Source organism: Rousettus aegyptiacus, unplaced genomic scaffold (genome assembly GCF_014176215.1).
Source record: "Rousettus aegyptiacus isolate mRouAeg1 unplaced genomic scaffold, mRouAeg1.p scaffold_m13_p_14, whole genome shotgun sequence".
Lineage (NCBI taxonomy): Eukaryota > Metazoa > Chordata > Mammalia > Chiroptera > Pteropodidae > Rousettus > Rousettus aegyptiacus.
Window position 1 is genome coordinate 7,938,727 of NW_023416289.1, and position 20,174 is coordinate 7,958,900.

The 20,174-nt window shown below is 48.2% G+C and overlaps 2 protein-coding genes across 2 annotated transcripts; one reads left to right on the plus strand and one right to left on the minus strand.

Moving 5' to 3' along the window:
* Nucleotides 1-377: 377 nt before the first annotated feature.
* On the plus strand, nucleotides 378-2,749 carry CCL17 (C-C motif chemokine ligand 17). Its single transcript, XM_016151605.2, has 3 exons — nucleotides 378-488; nucleotides 1,823-1,940; nucleotides 2,477-2,749. Exons 1-3 carry the CDS (start codon nucleotides 419-421, stop codon nucleotides 2,574-2,576), a joined length of 288 nt encoding a protein of 95 aa, XP_016007091.1. The 5' UTR covers nucleotides 378-418; the 3' UTR covers nucleotides 2,577-2,749.
* A 4,231-nt stretch (nucleotides 2,750-6,980) lies between these two features.
* On the minus strand, nucleotides 6,981-20,173 carry CIAPIN1 (cytokine induced apoptosis inhibitor 1). Its single transcript, XM_016151566.2, has 9 exons — nucleotides 20,069-20,173; nucleotides 15,740-15,914; nucleotides 15,089-15,241; nucleotides 13,654-13,730; nucleotides 12,052-12,217; nucleotides 10,554-10,627; nucleotides 9,640-9,755; nucleotides 8,576-8,657; nucleotides 6,981-8,044 (listed from the first exon to the last, which is right to left on the minus strand). Exons 2-9 carry the CDS (start codon nucleotides 15,894-15,896, stop codon nucleotides 7,934-7,936), a joined length of 936 nt encoding a protein of 311 aa, XP_016007052.2. The 5' UTR covers nucleotides 15,897-15,914; nucleotides 20,069-20,173; the 3' UTR covers nucleotides 6,981-7,933.
* Nucleotide 20,174: the final 1 nt, after the last annotated feature.

Consider the following 20,174-nt stretch of genomic DNA (forward strand, 5'->3'; position numbering starts at 1 on the left):
CTCTCTTGTCCCCCTGCCTAGGGCATGGGGCACAAAGGAGGCTCCCCAGGCTCTGAGCAGCGACAAGCCCAGTTAAGTATAGAGCCTTTTCTGTTTTAATAGAGGAACCAAAAATTCTGCAAAAAGAGAAGTGTGTCCGTGTCATGGCCCCCGGACATACGTACCCCATCTCTGTCCCCAGTCGGGTGCCCGTTCTCTGGAAAGCCACAAACATTCCAAACCTGGCCTTCTACTGAATCAAATTCTTCAAACAACCCTGGTCTAGGGAAGGGTGTATGTGTATGGGGGCGGCGGGGAGGGTGTGGGGGGTAGGAGGCGGGGCAAGATCCCCAAAGAGGTTAAATAGGTCACCCCCACGCTTGTCTCCCGTGAGCAGAGGTACCCACACGCAGAGACCCTCTCCTAGGCTCCAGGCACCATGACCCCACTGAAGATGCTGCTCTTGGTCACCCTCCTCCTGGGGAGTTGTCTGCAGGACTCCCATGCAGGTGAGAGCAGAGGACAGGAGGGATGGGGACCCCGAGACCACAGCAGCAACACACATGTGTCTGTGTGTTTTCTGCACCATATTTACTCTTACCAGGATGCGGGAGGCTGGTGGCAAGAGGCTTTCAAGGGCGGCATTCAGAGGAAAATAATAACAACGTTGATGATGAGGGTGAGGGGGGCAGTGGGAAGGCACCCCTGTGCCTGGGGACAGCCTGGGGAGGGACGAAGTGCCTGTGCACCTCACGCCGCAGTGGTTCTTAGGCGCTGACACTGGTTGTGATTTGACGGTGGAAAGCGAACGATTCTCAAAAGCATTTGTTGGCATCTGTTTTATGAATGGGTCTTCAGAGCAGGAGAGCTGGTTCCCAGAGGCTGTGAGCGAAGAGGTTTTCACATTCAGGGAGGAAAGGAAGGCTGAAACTAGACACAAAGCCGGCGACTGCCCTGCCCGGACGCAGGGCTGCAGTCTGAGCTTAGCTTCTCAGTGGGCCACCTTAAACCGCTGGGTCCACTCTGCTCTGAGAGCGAGTCAGACCAGGTTGCAGACCGGGGTGGTCAGAGGGCAGTCGGCGCTTCTTAGAAAACCCGCTGGCACGGTATCATCTAAAGCCACGTGTTACCGGCTTGGCGATTTATCAGCTGTAAAATGGGGTAGTGATAGCGCCTGTCTGCAGAGGTGCAGTGAGGGCCGAAGGAGTCGCTGCTGGGAAAGGCTCAGCCCAGGCGCTGGCCCAGAGTGAACACGTGCCGGTCCAGGGCTGGTATTGGGTGTGCACACACAGACCACACAGACGCACGCACAGACGCACACACAGAGACGTACGTGCAAATAAGCGTGCGTGTCTCCCCCAAACACACACAGATACGCACTCGCACAGACATATGAAGACACACATTCATGGGAACATACACACACCCTCCCAGACACACACAGATGCATGCACGTGCATATATACAAACACACGGGGCCTCTCCAAGTCCACACAGAGGCCTCATACACACAACCGTGCACACTTGACACACACGGAGACGCATGTGCGGGCCCCTCACACACTTCCCACATGGAAACACACTGACAGCCCTCATAACAGACCCTCCCAACGACACCCGGACACACACACAACCCCCGTACAAACACAGACCCAACCCTATAACACATAGACACACACACAAAGATATGCGCAGGAAGACTCGCCTCCACAGACGCATACGTGCACACGGACCGACCGCAGATCCTCCCACAGCCACAACCCCCGCCCCCAGAGGCCCCCGTGCAGACACTCACGCTCACAGACACTCACAGACACGCTTGTTCCTGTTTCTTTCTCTGTAGCTCGAGCGACCAACGTGGGCCGGGAGTGCTGCCCAGCGTTCTTTGAAGGAGCCATTCCTGTCAAAAAGCTGGTGACGTGGTACAAGACCTCCGAGGACTGTCCCAGGGAAGCCATCGTGTAAGTCCCCCCGCCCCCCGCCCCTCCTCCACGCCCTGCTCCTGGAAGCTGAGTGTGGGGGGAGGACCGTGGAGTTCCCACAATGGCCTCTGGGAGGAGGCGGAAAAGAGCAAGGCCTTCGGAGTCCCCTGACCCTGCTCCTTAGGGCACTTCCTGCAGTGCCCAAAGGCCGCAGGCCATCTCTGGTTTATGGGGATACCGAGGCCCTAAGGGAGATGGGACAGCTCCTCGTCACACAGGCAGTAGCAGCCGATGTAGTCACTTCTCCCAGCCTGGACCTGAGCTGCCCGAGGAGAGAGAGCCCTGAGCGCCAGGCCCCTCCCAGGCCCTGGGCGGGCTGGGCAGTCTGAGGTGGGGGCAGACGGTCCTGCAGCCCTGGCTCTCTGGGAGGGTCAAGAATCAGAGGACGGAGCCCGATGTCCCTCTGACACCATGTGACTTCAGCACGTCCTGGTCAGTGTGGGGCGAAGCTGGTCCCAGGGCTCTGCAAGCCCTTCCTGCCATGGCAGCCTGGGTGGCTCTCTCCCTCTGTGCAGGTTTGTCACTGTCCAGGGCAAGAATATCTGTGTGGACCCCAAGAACACGAAGGTGAAGAAGACACTCAAGTACTTCCGAAGCATCGCCCCAGCGTCCTGATTTCTCCCTGGACGATTCGGAAACTTCCGGTGGCCTCGGTGCTCGCTACCCCAACCCCCAGCTGCTTGGGTCCCGTGGAGGCCCTCCCTATGAGGACGACGACGATGCTCGTCTCCTTTTCTGACTCGGAACCATGGCACGAAAGGGTGCAGAATAAAGTCTCTCTCCCTCGGTCCGGGTCAGCGTGTTCTGTCCACCTCGGCTGTCACACTGCGCCCTCACAGAACACCTGGTCTTGCCCCGTCCGGGTCTCAAAGGGAACTGAGCTTTAGAGGGCCACACTCGGGTAAGGGGGTCCTGGTAAGAGACCAGGGCAGGCTTTCTGGAGGCTGGTTCGAGCTGAGGCTCGGTGACAGGAGGGAGGAGGGGAGCGACGTCCAGCTCCACAAATGTTTCTGGGCCTTCTCCTTGCAGGGGTTCCCTGGCCTGGGGGTTCCTGCAGCCCCTTCCCCGTCTCGCCCACCTCCCAGTCTCCAGCACACGCTGCAATCCAGCCGGCCTGCAGAAGCTCTGCAAGGCCCAGCTCCCTCTCCCAGCGTAAACCCCAGGCCAGCTTCCAGGGCCTGAGTCTTCCTCTGGCTTCAGGGCTGTCTGCAGTCTGAGCCTCACCCCTGCCCCAGCTTCATCTCCCGCTGCTCCCAGCCCTCAACCCCCGCTCCGCTCAAGCCCCCCTCCCTCCCCGCATTGATAACCCGAGCCAGCCTCCAGGAAGCCTGCCCCGAGAACAGTGTCCACCCAACTCTCTCTTCTGCTGATTCCTCTTAGGGACCCACAGGGCAGCCCGTCCTGTGTCAACCCATTCTCGCCTTGACTCCTGTGTAGGTCTGTCAGTCCTGACTCCTCTGCTAGGTTGGGAGCTCTGTGAGCAGACCTGGGGACTCCAGAGCCCACATGCTCAGAAGAATGGGGGCAGGGAGGGTATGGACCATCACCCATGGGCCCCTCTGTCCTGGGCCCCAGCTCAGGGCTAGAGTCCTAGTGTGCACGGGAGACGTCCATCTTCAGATTCTAGTTCTCTCTCCTGACCAGCCGTGGGCTCGTGGGTTTTCTCTTTGGGGTGCAGTCTGGGGACAGAGGCTTGGGTGCTTCTCTTCCTAGGATTCAGCGACCTGCATCCAGGGACCTGCATTTTCAGGCAAAGCTTTTGCCTCCTGCTGCCCCTTGTGGCCAGTTGTCTTACTGCAGGACAAGCCCTTTCCAGTAGGAGCAAGGAATGAACAGTAATAATAATGTGGCCCATGATGATGATGAACTGGCTTCTCTGTGACCCTGGGGTTTCCTCTGGCACAAGCGGCCTCTTCCCCCACCCTGATCCCAAGGAATATCCCTCAAACAAGTGCCTCAGTTCAGTCTGAGTTCTTCGGGGAAAAATGTTGGCTGGATCCCTGGGGGCCAAGATGCAGGAAGGATAATCTCAAAAAAGGGGGTGGGGGTAGGCAGCGAGGATCCTCTGTGACAGCAAAGGAAAGCAGGGTGCAGGCCCTTCACCCTGCAGGCCAGAGCCAGGACACACTCAGGACATGCATTAAATCCAGGGCATTGCAAGTCTTAAAAGAAGCAAACCCTTTTCGTCTCTAAAATCTTCCTCAGAAGCCCGTACTGTAAACTCAGATAAGCAGAGCTGCTGTGAGCACTAGGGGCAGGTGTCGGGGGAGGGTGCCACAGGCAGGAGAATGCCGGACGTGGGACCAGCCGTCACCCCCTCCTGCAGGTTCATTCACATCAAAGGAGTGCAGGGCTTTGTTCTGGGCTAGCGGGCATTTTTCTCAAGACCCAGGGTTTTAGTGTGGGTTTTCCTAGTTTTAAAATAAAATGCCTTATAAATACAGAATATATAATACATACGTAATACAAACAGTAGTAAACACACCCACATACAAACTGTCCAGCCTAATAACTAGGACCTCCCTGCCGCCCCGAAGTCCCATTCTCTCCTCCCTATCGTCATCCTCATCAACCCCCAAAGAAAACTATGTTCTGGAATTTTACTTATCATTCTTCTTGATTTCCTTTAGTTTGTCACATGTGTGTATATATATTATATATATACACACACACACATATACACATATATGTACATGCATAACATGTATGTATGAATACGTGTACGTGTATATCTCTAACAATAATTGATGCGTCTTACATTTTTAAACTTTCGAACTTTATATAAAAGGTAACGTTTCATACATGCTCTTCTGTGACTTGCTTTTGTGGCTTCACGTTCTGTGGGGTTCTTCCGTATCGACGCATAGATACAGCTCATAATTTTTCACCATGTGTTGACACAACTCATTTATCCATCCTCTTATAAAGGGCCACGTGGATTACTTTCAGGTTCATGCTATTTCAAATAGTGCTGCTTTGGGCAGTTTTTAGCTTGTCTTCTGGTACATGTGTAAAAGAATTTCTCCATAGGGCAGTGGTTCTCAACCCTGGATGTACTTTAGAATCATCTGGGAAAGCTTTGCAAAATGCTGACATCCTGGGCTCTATTGCAAAGGTTGACTGAACTGGTCATTGGAGAAGAGGGGTCCCAGGCATAGGTGTTTCTGTTGTTTTTCTTGGGGAGAGGGGAAAGCTACTCAGGTAATTCTAATACACAGCCAGAGATAAACTGACACTATAGGGTGTAACTGTCCAAAGTAACCCCCAACAGTGTGGGACAGTTCCCACCTGGCCGCATCCTCACTGTTACCTGGTCATGGTTCCTGTGTAGCCGTCCCTTCCCCTCCCCGACAGACAGCAGGCTGGAGAATGGGCACGAGGCGGCTCCTGCCCAACAGTGCTGCCGGCACACAAGGCTCCTGTGCAGTTCTCTCCAGCCGCGCCACCTGCCTCGGCACTCGGAATCCGCTACAGTGGAATGGGGGTGGGGTGGGGGTGATTTGGGGACTCGAGGAGCCCTCGGCCTGGAGCAGGTGTGGCCTCACTTGTCCTCCCTTCTCGCCCTCCCATACTCCAGCTCCAAAGCCCCTGCTTTTGGCCCTCTTCCAACTTTCCCGTGGTTCCATTTGGGCTGCCTCCCAACCTCTAGGTGCGGCTTTGGAGAGCTTTCGGGGAGAAGGGGGATGTCCCAACTGCGTGCTGCCAGGTTCTAAGCAAGAGACAGAGAGTTTACAAAACGATTAAGATTCCCCAGCCCCACCTCAAGCCCACTGACTCAGAATGTCCACGGACATTGGCACTTGCACCCTTAGAGGCCCTCAAGTGACTGAGGGCAGCAGGACACTCGGTCTCACCCAGCGTCTTCAAATGTAACGTGAGACTGTTTTTACTTTGAAACCTCCCCAGAACTGCTGACTTCCAAAGTCACAAGGTGCGAGGACTGGCAGTCCCCTCCCGTGTGTCCTTGCTGCGCTGAGCTACAGCTGAGCTCCAAGGCCAGGTGTCTGCTGCTGACTGGCAAGGCATCCCCAGCACACTGGCCCTGACGTCAAGCTGGCTGGCCTCCCTCTGAGCCCTCATGTGGCGTGACCAGCAGCCGCCTACATGGGACTATTAACCATGCCAAGTGTAGCAGACAGGAGTAGTATCGTCCTTCTTGCCAGCAGCAGCAGGGAACCAGAACAAGGATCAGGTCAGCAAGGACGGGTGGCATCTGCCCAGCGCTCTCGTAAATCCCTCCCAGGAAGCTCTTTGGCTCAGGGTTTCCTGTCCTCGACCTGCAGGTAGAGATTTTTGCCCTTCACCTTGGCAGCTGCAGCAGAAGCAACTCACGGCAGCGCTGCCGGGCAGCATGATAAACACCTGTTACCATTAAACCTACTCGGGCTGTAACACTTTCCCCATTGCTGCCCAAGTTGCCACGAACAACTTGAAACCAGACATCCACCCTGTCAGATCCTGAGGGCCGGGAGTCCGCGCACAGTGAAGGTCTCGGGGGGCTACACTGTCTCCTGGAGCTTCGGGCCGCTCCTGAGCTCATGTGGTTCTTCAGTTCAGATTTCAGTTCTCAGGGGTGTAGGGCTGAAGGCCCCTTCTCTCCTTGATGGTTGGCGGGGTCTCTCACCTCCGAGAGGCTGCCTGCAGTTCCTGGCCCATGGACCCCTCACCACAGGGCGACCAGACAAAGCCAACAAGAAAAACTGGTTCTCCGGTTCTTTCAAAGGACCGACTCTTAGGTCAGGCCCACTCAGGACAATCTCTCCTGTCACGGAAGGTCCACTAGGGACGCCAGCTTCACTTGTGCCACATAATGTGACCTAACCACAGTAAGTGAAGTCCCATCGTGTTCACAGGTCCCGCACAAACTCAAGGGCAGAGGATTCTGCAAGGACACTGAGGGTCGTCGTAGAACTCCGCCGACCACAGGGGCCTGGCTGCCAAACTAGAATTTTGCCACACCCATAACTAAAACTCACCAGCAGAGACCAGAATAAGCAAAAGCAAACTTAGAGAGTCAAGTTTCAAGGGCAAATACCAATGAACACTTGTTTATTGGTAACATATAAAAATCCAGGTCTCTTAAATTCACACAATCTCTCCAGCTATCTGGCCAGATCCACGCCAAGCCTACATGGGTGGGCAAGAACTAAGGGTGTCCTGCTCGGAGAGGTTTACTGTCACTTCAGATTTCTGTCCCGCTAAATTCTCATCAACCTGGAAGCTTCAAAGCAGACGGAGAGGCCCTGGTCCCTAAGTGCAGGACCGCCCCATCTGCATATGCCACTAAGTCTCCTCAAAAAGGAGTTCTACAGTCCAAGTTGAGCTTAGATGGCTGCGTCAGACACATACGTACGTCCTCTCTTCATAACTGATGTGTGGAAAGTTTAATAACTAGATTAACAGAAACGACAACAGAACACAGATGCAATACACTAAAACAGGGGTGGGTGGGGAAGGAAGGAGGGAGAGGGATTCTGGCTATGATCACAGCAACCAGTGAGTGATTCCTCTGATGCCCTGAGGTCATAGACACTTGACCATGTCACCAGGAACTTCATGTGGACAAAACCCACCAACTGTGGAAGACTCGCAGCAGCACAACTGCGGAGCTTCGAATAGGGGCCGAGGCCCCTGTTGTCAGTGTTCACCTTGAGGATGTCTAGGCTCCCAGAGGGTTATGGTCAGCATGCTGACACCACGAGGGGTCTCTTTAGGACATGCCCTTGTACCCTAACACTAGGCGAAGAAACACCCCACTCATGGTAACCGGGCCCTGTGATGCCTGGTCTTTTGATCCACAGCAGCGCGACTCGCCACTGCACCCCACAGCCAGATTCACTGTCTAAGCACCCTCCCCACAAATGGATTTCCAACAGGTGTGAGCAAATCCGGAGATGGGAGGAACCTCAGCAGTGGGACTTGAGTGACAGGATTCGGCCAGAGGAGCAGATGTGTCCCACGCTGGGTCCCTTCTAGGCGTCGCTGAGATTGCTATTGCTCAGGAGCACCTGCTCCCCAGGTTTGAAGGCTGGCATCCCAAGGTAGGGGCAGCTGGCGCAGCGGAAAGCATCGCCCAGGTAGCACTGTTAAGAGAAGAGACAATCATACCCAGAAGCCGAGTGTCGGCTTATCCCAGAGATACAGACCAGAAGGACAGGATCCCCCATTCCATAATATGGCCACAGCGACCAAAAGGGAATGGCTAGGAGCATCTGCAGGTCCAACTGGGACCCTAACACCAAAAGTTTTTAAGATCTAATATAACAGTCTAGAGAAGTTCCTTGGGAGGCCATATTTCTATGTTCTTAACAGTTCAAATCATAGCCAAGCTCAGCCAAATGTCTGAAGAACCTCAGGCCCACTGTGAAGGAGGAATAATGGGGCACAAATAAGAAACAAGAGTCCCTGCTCTGGGCATGAGCACGCTAACCCGCTCTCTGGAGACAGCCTGAATTCCCCATTACGACCTACATACCTATCCTCACGTTTCTGTCTATGATTAAAATATTGAGGCAGTATATTTCCTGCAGCTGAAGCCAGTCTCTGTGTAGTTTGGGATGATGCCCGATACCCCAGAAGTTTTGTGAATATTGTGTAATGGTCCTAATACTTACGTTTCCACAAGCCGACTTGGGTTGAGAGCTCATCTGCTCCTTTGACTTCTCTCTCTCCAGTTCTTCGGCAAGGCCACAAGTGCTGGGGGAAAACCAAGAGCTGATGAGTGAGGTTTGCCACCTCCCAGAAACTCCAAACCCTTGGCAGTGGCAAAACATGCAATAAGACTTTTCTCTTTATACCTATTTGTCTTACCCCAAATGCCTACAGGGCCAGCAGATGAAATAAAGGCGTGAGGCTGTTTAGGGAGATAGTATGAATGGTGGGAATGGGGGACCCAGCGGGGAAATGCCCTGTTTACAGAGGGCAGCCACTACTCGGCACCTAATTCTCCCCGCCGCACCCTAACCATCAGCCGAGGACACTCAATTCACCCGCGAAGTGCCCTGCTTTGACAGGCTGAAAGGACAGCTTAGGCTGCGGTGAGCTGAGTGCAGATCACAGAGCAGCCCGCTCCCTCTGACCTCCCTCCGCTGGCCGTGCAGTCCCTGTACCGCCCTGCAGCCTGCGGGTGTTCTAACTGCGCCACTCACTTGCGACTCTTCCCATTAGCTTCCCCAGAGGGGGTCTTGCAGCTTCTCAGAGAAGCCACACCAGAGGCCCTGGTGACCTGATCTTTCCCCGAGAGCCTTCTAGATACAAAACACTGGCCTTTCCTTGCATAGTTGGGTGTGGGTTTACTACTCAGTTCTGCACGACTAAATAACATACTGTTTGGAGATTCACACATAAGTGGCAAACTATGAAAAAAGCCAGGAATGGTTAACAAGAACTTAGGAGAATGGCATCCTCTTGCTGGGAAGAGGGAGCAAGATGCGACCGAGGTGGCGTGTAGCGGTGACTTCTATGGTGCTGGTAATGTTTCTAACTCTTAACCTGGGCGACCCGTATATGGTACTCATTTTATTATTGTTTAAAATGTACCTGTTTAATACATTCCTCTGTATGTATGATGCATTTCACAATAAAATGTATGTTTTAATTACAGTAGAGTATTGTGATTCCTTGGGAATCGGAAGCCACCGGAAGCAGCATGGCAGACTCTGCTTGGGCTGGCACTTACCAGTTCCTGCAGGCCTTCCTCTTTTTCCCTTCTCCACATGAAGGAGCCCGCAGGGAAGCTGGATCAGGCTTCTTCAAATCTTCTGGATCCAGCAGCTCATCTGAGTCAATGAGATCCTAGAGAATGCTCAAAGCCGTTAGTGACGTGGTCATGGTTTCCGGCAATGAAAAGCTGAGGCGGTTACAGGCAGTGGTAGCAGGTTTACGCCATCTGCGAAAGGAGACACCCACCGCCCAACTCCGGGTGGATGGTCATGCCCAAGCTGACACCAGAGCGAAGGAGGCTGTCTGCACAGAATATGCATTAGGTCATGAGGGGACTGGGGCTTGGCTTCTAGTGTGTAGAGAATACATGTGTGTGTGCACGTGGCGGGTGCGGACAGGAGGAACAAAGAGAGAAATGCTATATTTATTGGAACATATAAAAGACTGTCATGTAAAAAAGAGACCATTTCTAGATCATTCCAGAGAAAAAGGACAATAATGATACACATATTTGTGCCATTCTGTGATAAATGTGTGGACAGTTAATCTGTAAGCAAAGCAGAATCTATTTTGCTTGTTGCTTTAACTTCGATGGCTATAGAAATGAACTTTATATGAGAGACAGCGCTGATCAAAGACAGTGAGTGCTCGCTGACTTGCCCAAATAAGCCAATAAATATACGCTGGCTGACAAACTCTTCGGGTTTACACACGCCACAGGAATCTTAAATCTATCGCATGAAATGAGAGAAAAGAAATTTAAAAGTAAATGTGGAGTTTCCTTCTAACTGAAAAATGGCTAGTGACAGGCACAGCCACAACGCTGAGCCTTCCAAACGTACGAGTCCAGAGAGGCCACTCCAAACTACGACCATTCATACCCAAGGGGGCCTAAAAGAAACCAACCAAGTGACCACAGTGCCGACTCACCATGCTCTCATCCTCCATGTCAGTGGCTGAGAGGGTCCAGAGCTTGGCAGCTGCAGGGTCCACAGCAGGCTTCACTGCGTCCAATCAACAAAAGGAAAAGAGCTCTATAAGGCAGCCGGAAATAAACCACAAGCAAACACAGGTACTTTTTATGGAGACACTGTGAGAACACACTGGACTGGGAGTCAAAAGACTGGGTTTGAGGCCTAGCGCTTCCACTTATAAAGGGCATGCGCTGGGGCCAATCCCTTTATGACGGTAGCAGAAGCCACCATATGTTAAGACCTTGTTTTTGTCCCAGACACCATATGAAGCATTTTACACACATCATCTAGTTTAGTTGAGGTTATCTGTCATTTTAATTTTACAGATGAGGCAACAAGTTTAGATACTTAGGTCAGTTACACAGAACCACAAATACAAGTCTGTCTAAAGCTTTTAACTTCCATTTCATATTGATTTCTCCTTCTTATCTTGGTTTATATCCCAATAGCATGTGGCTAATGGTACTGGTTACACCTCTTGCAGGTGAGCTGGAGATTAAATGAGAAAGTGTGTCAAAAAGTATTATGAATAGCAAAGCTTTAGCCTCACGTAAACCTGTAACATACAAGAAGGCTCTAGAGCTGATGGTGGCCGTGTAACACAAATTGCTGGCAGACACGAACCTCCCACCTCCTGAGGAACCTCCCACCTCCTGAGTCTCTGTCAAGGCCAGGAGAACACAGGAAAGACTGAGACCCCGATTCAGTGTGGCCTGTTCTCAGACCGTCCTTGGGGGTAAGTGCACCCCCTAGTGATCACTGCCACAACTGCATATTCAGATCCTTGGACAAACTGCTCACCTAAGCTGTTCTTACCCAACCTGGAATTATGAATCTAAAGGTCAGGTAGGGTTCCAAAGGATTTATTGAAGACAGGCTGGATAGTCAAACAGAGCAGTGTGAATGTACCCATAAAATTTTGCACACCTCACAGCTGGGACAATTTTCTCAATTCGGGCATTAAAAAACAGTGATAGGAAAGGTGAGACTGGTGGCAGAGGGCAGACTGTATTTTCTGAACAGAAGAAATACTTTTACAATATTCTTACTTAGGATCCCCAACGTAAGAAAAGCTGACTTTACTGGCACAGAAGTAAAGGACACATTGGAAGAGGAGCAGGGCACTCTTAGCTACCATTACCACCACCATGGAGTCTCCGGAGGATACATGTCAAAATTCTGGGGCCTGGAAGGACTTCATTAACTAAACTATGTCACTCAGGCCTCTAGAACCCGGAAGCCTCAGTGTCCTCTGGTACAGAAGGGGCTGAATTAAATGACATCTACACGTTATTTCAGTTTGGGATCTGAAAACGCCCAGGACAGTAGTACATCTGGAAACAACAGATATTAAGGAAGGACAAAGTCTCTAAAACTATCACCACCTCATTCAGGTTTGGCTCAATTTCCAATGTCCTTCCGGCCCATTCAGACAGAAGAATGTGCGGTCTTACCCAAAGGAGTCTTCTTGACAATGGAAAGCTTAAGTTGACTAGATGAGCCCACTTCAAAGTTGGGTTTTTTGCCTGTGATCTGCACAGAGAGCAAGCTGTCACTATGGTAACCCAGGTGCTCTTGGACAGACTGTATCTCCTCGGGGCTCAAGGACTCCTGCTGAAGCTGGAATTCAAGATGTCAAAAGGATTAGGCCACGCTCCTTCGAAATGACGTTCTACTACCCTCACCTATATAGGCTTCGAAAACTCATTTCTGTGTGTTAAGCACTGAATGGTGGGCTGTTATCACACACACTTCAGCGGTGGGAGTTAACAGATGTCACCTCACGCCTCACATCAGTTGTTCACTGACTGTAACCCTAAAATGTAACTTTTGTCTACATGTTTACTTTGAGCCTACCCTTTGGAAAGTTTTAAAGTGTTTAAGTTTCCATCTAGCAGGTATGAGGCGAGGCACTGCGCGGGTTCCAATGATCATAACGACGAATCAGATATAGGCTTGCTGAACAGGATCCAAGCCTATATAAGGGAAGCAGGCCCACCACCAATTCATACCCTAAGAGGAAGAGAACCACAGGGGGAGGGGAATGCTATGTTGCTGGGGAAGTAGCAGTAGACAGTAAAAGTAGAAAAAAAGACGGGGACACGACTTCTGTGCCTAACAATTACAGAATGGTTAAATGGATCGTAGCCCATCTATAGCACCGAATATTGTCAAATCATTAATAAGAATGAGGGCAAACACTGAGATGGACAAATGTTCAGAGAGCTAGTGACTGAACAATATATACATATAACCTTGGTTAGATTAAAAATATGTGTGTGTGTGTGTGTGTGTGTGTGTGTGTACTTGTAAATACATTTCAAAAGGTCTGAACAGCCATACAGCAAAATGTATTGGTGGCTTCCTTCGGGAAAGTAAGTGTGAGCAAGGACTGGGATGTCACTTTATAGTCAATATTTTTCAGTATTAATTCAATTTTGGGGAGCATCCCTTATTTTAGAATAAAAAATGAAAAATCTTAAACTAAAAAGGAAAATAAGGCCCTTGGCCACGCAGCAAATGAGCGGTGTGACAGCGCTCACAGCACAACTCTTACCTCTCACACAAGACAATTTAGGCATCAGAGAAGAATGCATGAATAGAAACACCTCTATTTGATTTAAATATGTCTACTTAATTGTCAGAAATGGGATTTTCCCCTCCAACCTACCCCAGCCTCCCACCAAATATTGGAGGAAGATCTAGGGGCCTGCCTTTCCCATGGGCCTAGGGTTCGTGTCCATCCAGAGATCTGTGTCCTGCTCTGTCACCGACACCAAACCAGCACTGAGACCAGAATATGCCCAACTCACATGGGCCCCCCCAGCTTAATCTCTTCAAATGAGATTAATTTCAGAGGTTTTGTCCTTTAAGGTACTATGTATCTCACAAGCAAAGCACATCTCAACTTATTTCTTAGTGTAGGTGACACTGATCACCTCACCTTCGGGACTGTTATTTCCTCCTGATTCTCTTTGTATTGTTTGACAAAGAGATACTGGCTTTAGTGACCCAAGGTTTAAATTCCCAGCAAAGAAGGTCATCTACCAACGCACCTCTTTCACTTCCACAAGACCAGAAAGAGTCAGGGCTGAACAGAGTTTGGATGCCGTCTTCACTTTGCTGTTGTTCACTGCCAAGAGAAAAACCCACATCAATAGCTTTATAGGTCAAAGCAGGAAAAATAGTAAAGGTTCTAACCTATTTGAGTCAGCAGGCATTAAAACAATAATAATCTATTCTGTTTAACGTATATACACTTTAGTGATAATATTTTAATTTAAATTTTCAATCAATGTTCTTAAGTGTTTTAAGTGTTATTTCTCTCTTTATAGTTCTGACAAAAGATACTGTTTAATTATCCAAGGTTTATATTCCCAGCAAAGAATGCTGATATCTGCTATAAACATCACAAGTTTATTTTTCCATATAAGCACCTTTATAGATTTCAAAATTCTTTCATGTCTATTACCTTATTTGATGAACTAAGTCATCCCATTTTGATAGAAAGTCTAGCAAAAAATGCTAAAAATTCAGAATTGAATAACTCTTGGACACTTTACCACTCAATCAAAAAAGTTTTTATTTCTTAATTTATTTCAAAAATGTTTTTATTTCTTAGATTCTGTTCTTAGTTTCACATGAATCAATAATTATCTCATCACTCCCAGATTTCCAGTCACGATTTCTTAAGTATAACTATGGATGCACAGGGAGTTTAAAAGAAGGAGGTCGAGGGAGGTCTCGAGGACTCTTCCCCTCACTTCTCCCATGGTAATGTGTTACACAGTTACAGTACAATATGAAGACCAGGAAGCTGATAGACCTTCCACTGAACTAATCCATATTTCGCCAGTTTTCCATGCACTTGTGTGTAGTTCTATGCAATCATGGCACACATGTAGATTTGTGTAACCACTACCACGATCAAGATACGGAATGTTCCATCACCACTGGGAACCCCCTACTACCCCTTTCCAGCCTTACACACTCCCTCCCTCCAACTCCTGACTCCTGGCAACCACCTGTCTGCTCTCCATCACTATAACTTTATTTCCAGAGTGTTAAAGGAACAAAATTTTTTAAAAAATGAACAGAATTGACTAGGATGTAACCATCCGAGACTGGCTTTTTCGCTCAGCATGACTCCCTTGAGATCCATCCAAGTTGTTGCACACATCAATAGTTTGTTCCTTTTTACTGCTGCATAGTTTTCTGTGGCATAGATGTACCACAGTTTAACCATTCGCCTGTTAAAGGACACAGTCATTTTCATACAGGCACCTTCCTAATATTTTACTACTAATGGGTTAAAGATCACAATCTGTTCAGACATGTTGTTTCAGATTTTTACAATAATTTATCCCTTAGGAGAAGGTCTGGCTGTAGGAATATTGATCTCTAAATGATACCTACTGCTCAGAGAGATGCAGCAAACATACCTGATTCAATTCCATTAAATTCTAGTCTTTCAAATGAAGATTTTCTTACCTACAGCTGTCTCTACTGGCTCCTTCAGAAAAAGACATCCACCAGGCCGAAGGATCCGGGCCATCTCAGCCAAAATCTCAGCACTGTGCACAGTGGTGCTTCCGGGAATTACACCCGACAAAATAACGTCGAAGCTAGATTCTTTGTGGGCAGCTGAAAAGAAGGAATACTCTAATCAGCAACCCTCTGGACCCCAGAAGCAATGTCCAGCCCTCTCAAGTCCCACAAAGGCCTGTGCCTGGCCCTGTAGAACGTACACCCACCTGTGCAGCAAACGCTGGTACAGCACGTAATGTTATTACTAAGAGGGCCACTGACGCTGCTGCCTGCTCTCCCTGTCTACTTTCACATCCTTTCATATGCTCAGGGGAAGAAGTACAAGGGGAAGCTGGATGAAGAGCAGACTTTTAAAAAAAATGTGGGATATCTAATAAGAAACAAGGGCATGCTTAGAGGAATCGTTGACTATATTCCTAAGTCCACTATATCTCAACTGAAAAACAGGGTGACCAGCCACTACTATCACGTGCCACTCAAAACAAAAAATTCAGTTATGAAGGAACAACGGAAATGCAGCACACCCATCGAGACTGACCCATCTCCCCCACCCCGAGCCCCCGCCTTGTGAAGGCGACCTGGGTGGATACCTACACTGCAACAGCTGGTTGATGTTTTCCACGGACACTTGGCCCTCGCTGCCGGTCAATGTCTGAAGCTCATCCACCAGCTGTTTCAGAGCCTCCACCAGGGAGGACTTATCCCAAACCACAGCCACGAACTGGCCAGCTGAGATCCCAAAGTCTGCCATGCCTGCAGCGTGATGGACCTAAAAACAATGGGCCAAAGGAAAGTCGAAAATGAGCAGAGACAAAAGTGCAATTTAATCCACAAGGCACCATCGAGTATGATTAGAATCACAACCTAATTCTGACCTCCCACCAGGAAATGCTGATCGCATTTCTTACTATCGATATAAGAGTCTGAACAAATAAACTTATTATCCCAAGGTTTCACAACCCCAACAGACCCAAACGAGGCAGGCGGCTTTCTTGGTGAGAATCCTGACTTGGCAGTCAAGTAAGGAGGTGGAACTCAGAAAGATTATTTCCTCTTTGATATGAGACAACTCAGCTTGACCAGAATGTAAAACACAGGACATTGATTAGGCAGAAATATGACTCAGCAAGGAAGGCAAATAAATTGGCAGACATAAACCCAACTACAAACTTAATGTTTTTAAATAAAGAGACACGTTATTAAATTTAGCAAATTAAATATTTTCCCTTTCATCAAAATATGATCAGTATATGTGATCAACAGTATCTACTATGTCTTTAACATTTAACTAGACCATTCAAAGCACTTTTTATACATTATCGCAACTGAACCTCAGAACAACCTTAAACTAGATATTATTCCCATTTTACAGCCAAGAATCTGAAGCCATTGACTTTGCCCAGGTCATACAACCAGTAAGCGTTGTGTGGATCATGTAAAAGCGGGGTTCGAATCCAGGTCCATACGACTCTAAAGCTCATGCTTTTAACATATGGAAACTCCCACCAGTGGGTCAACTTTCTCTGCCACTTGATACCCAGATGAGTACACAGCGTGCTCACAATGAATCGGCCAGGAGATAGCACTCGACTCAGTTGCTCCTTTCTGTCTTAAACATTAATGCCACAGGGTTTCCAATTTAAAACAGCTCTAGTAAGTGACAAAGTCAGAGCTGTGGTGGGGACCTCAAGCATGGATCAGTCTTACGCTGAACACTATCTTCTGCAGAGGTGGCTAACTCAGTGACAACTATGCCACCACAGACACTCTGAGACTGATTTTAAGCTATGTCCCCTAAACTGTTGCTATTTTAAAATTGTTCACGTCAAATGACTTGCTCTTCTGCCTACAAAATATGCCCAGGTTAGCCAGTCATCCTTCAATACTACAGTACTTTGATTTTTTTGCTAATTTCCTAAAGCAGTTACTAAAGGGTTTCTTTTCTAGCGCAAAGTCAAAACTCAGTAGTGTTCTGGATTCAGGTCCTCCATAATCTGTCTCCACCTGTATCTCCCACCTCTCCAAAGTGAATCCCTCCTCGTTCCATTGGAAGACCTTTGTCTTCTGTGTAGTTCCTTCCATGTGGAATGCACTCTTTAGTATCCTGACCTGACCTGACTACAAGTCACAGTAAAAGAATGCCAAATGTTATCAGACAAGCAGGATTCCTCAGTCAATGAATTATGGGCTTTGAATCACTAAAAACAATCACAAACTAAAACTTTCAAGCTTTTAATTGACACATGATGGATGTTGAGGAAGAAGCCTCGCAAATCTTTTAAGGTGAGTGACTTGGGATGAATCTCACATTTAAGAGCTAGCCAGGGAAGACAGGAATGTGGACTGCTGGGCATTAAGTTTCTAGAATGATGTTGGAACAGGTTCTCCCTTGGGACACTAGAGAGAGATGACAAGCTCCCTGCTCAATAGTGACTACTATAACCTTGCAGTGTATTCACAGAGAAATTCTCATTAAAAACCGATGGGACAAAGGTTACTTACTACCTAGAGAAAAACAAAAAGTCAGATGTCTAGACTCTTCCAGCACCCTTTATGAAGACAGTTTAATAGAACACAGGTTTTGAATACAGATGAAGTGGGTTTTATATACCACTAGATCTTCTAGTTCTTAGCTACAAGACATGGGTAAGTTATTATTAGCCCCTCTTTTTTCATCAATACAGGAGGGATAATAACTTTATATTTTGCAAGGCTGATGTAAGAAGTAAATGAGAATATAAAAATATGCAAAGCACTCAGTAGAACTTGGTACATAGAGCTCCATAAAATAATGTTCTAAAAGAGCTCGGGAGCCTCCACTTCTTGGTGGTCAGTTTACTTGCCTTTGCTTCAAATAGTTCTATATAAAACTTTGGCCTTCCTCCTCAGCCATGCACACTGGGAGGACTCTCCGGGGAGAGATGTGACGCTCCTATGCCACTGTCAGACTTGCACAGTATAAGAGCTACACTTACGACATCTTCTACAGTACTCTAGTGGGACTGTGTCAGCAAACTAGAAGAATGTAAAATGCTTTGTGTTCCACATCCTCCCAAACTAATCTTCTATGGCAAGAGGGAGCTCATACAATACATTTATTAAACATTAACCCACAAAAAAGACAGAGTCACCACTTTTGGTCGGCATTTTCCAAATAAAATGGGAGAGAATGTTCTTTTAAATATCTAAAAGCCAAAGCGTGAGCTTTTCATCACCAGAGTTTTGTGCTGCTGTCAATCTGTCTTTAAAAAAAAAAAAATAAGGAAAAAAATGTCCGGCATTTAAGTCAACATACTTAGACGTATGACTCAGAGCTCAGTTTCACAATTAAAAAGAGGTGGAGGAGAAGTCACTGTCACGTCACTGGACTTCTTAAGCACCTCTCCAACTGTGACTGCTACACATACTGGTCCATGGCTCTTTTAAAATGTCACTGGCAGGCAGTGACAGTAGATGTCTGAGAATAACTTCTGGAGATGTACTTATTTATTTTTAAGGTACCCTGTAAACATCAAATCTTGAGGCATTTGGTTTCTCTTAAGGATGAAGGGGGCAAAAAAAAAATCTAAGATTGAAGTTTGGGTATCAGTTTAAAACAAAAATCGAATCCTTTTAAGTCAGGGGAATAAAAAATTCTGAGAATACTGAGAGCTATCAGAAAATTTTAATTAAAATGAACTGACTGAAACTCGTGCATGCAAAAAAATAAAAAATTATCAGCAAGGAAACAGGAAAATCAAAGGAAAGGAAATGGAAGACTCTCCAGGTAATTGTGTGTAAAGAGTTAAGGGTTTCAGACAGATATCCAAGTGCTAGAATGTCCACAGGAAAGGCTCATTTGAAGATAAGTGGACGGAACTCAGAAACAAAACAAAAACAAAACAAAAAACTTCCTAGAAAGATTTACCGAAATCCAGAAATATGGCTAGGAAATTTTAACATTTGGGGAGTCATTTTGGCTTAGGGGGGCTTCCCTCACACTTATGCAGAGAGCAAGATATTTTGAAAGGACTATGGTTGGTAAGGGGTGTGCAAAACAAAGACCAAGGTCTAACTACAAACACAGAATTTACAGAATGACAAGTTTAGTTCCTGTTGTCACTAATTCCTAATTCCCCAAACCATTTACTTTACTAATATGAAGCCTTAAGATACATTTGTAGTGAGGTGCTCTGCATTTACATTTTTGATTTAGAGACTAGTCCATGACTTCCCTGAGTCACCCAGGGAGCCTGGCACTCAATATCTGAATACATACTACCAGCCCTTCCCAAACCTGCAGATCCTACAAATCACCTAGGGGCATTTGTTAAAAAAAAAACCCTGGACTACACCCAAACGTACTGAATCAACTCTAAAAGAAAGACTTGGGTATCTGATTTATTAACAAGCATTTTAGGTGGTCCTTCCGATCTGATCAGTTTGGGAAATATTTAATTATAGCAACTCAACACCCTGAAGGTTCAGGAAAGTCACTGGCTCAAAATTACAATCCGGGGGCTCTCTCAAAGACCGAAACCAGCTCCCCCAGTATCTGAGGGACTGAGGCCCAAGGGTCACAACAGCTGGCTATTGGCAGCCGCGGGTCTCAGATCCACATATCCCGGACCCCAGGTCGGGGCTCTTCCTCCTCGGCACGCTGTTCCGAGGACCTCTGACCCGGGCTCGCAGCACAAAAGATGAGGCGGCCCAGGAAGGGCAAAGAGGCCACAGCGCCAGGAGCCCGGAGCAGAGCCCTGCCCGGATCCTCACACCGACTTCCGTGGGCAAAAGCCCGCTGTGGTAGCCAGGGAGGTGGCCATGGCACGTTGTCACCGAGGGACAGGACTGAGAGTAGAAAATGAGAGGATCTCGGGACGACGGTGGGCTGAGAGGAGACCGTTGGGGGAGATCTGGATCTAGGGCCACCCACACAGCGCTCACCTGCTAACCGCAACTCGCTCCCGGATTCTCTTCTGTAGCCGGCTCCGCGCCACGCGCCTCTCGCGAGAGGAGGAGGAGGCGGCTCCGGCGGCGCTGGGAGGGCGGA

What these genes read in the sequence shown, in the direction of transcription:
- CIAPIN1 (XM_016151566.2), bottom strand. Translation starts at nt 15,896, where the DNA reads ATGGCAGACTTTGGGATCTCAGCTGGCCAGTTCGTGGCTGTGGTTTGG. An exon ending in CATCAACCAGCTGTTGCAGT is followed by an intron (nt 15,242 to 15,739) that starts GTAGGTATCCAC and finishes CCTTCTTTTCAG; the next exon opens with CTGCCCACAAAGAATCTAGC. An exon ending in GTCTTGTGGAAGTGAAAGAG is followed by an intron (nt 12,218 to 13,653) that starts GTGCGTTGGTAG and finishes CTTGAATTCCAG; the next exon opens with CTTCAGCAGGAGTCCTTGAG.
- CCL17 (XM_016151605.2), top strand. Translation starts at nt 419, where the DNA reads ATGACCCCACTGAAGATGCTGCTCTTGGTCACCCTCCTCCTGGGGAGT. An exon ending in TCTGCAGGACTCCCATGCAG is followed by an intron (nt 489 to 1,822) that starts GTGAGAGCAGAG and finishes CTTTCTCTGTAG; the next exon opens with CTCGAGCGACCAACGTGGGC. An exon ending in TGTCCCAGGGAAGCCATCGT is followed by an intron (nt 1,941 to 2,476) that starts GTAAGTCCCCCC and finishes CCCTCTGTGCAG; the next exon opens with GTTTGTCACTGTCCAGGGCA.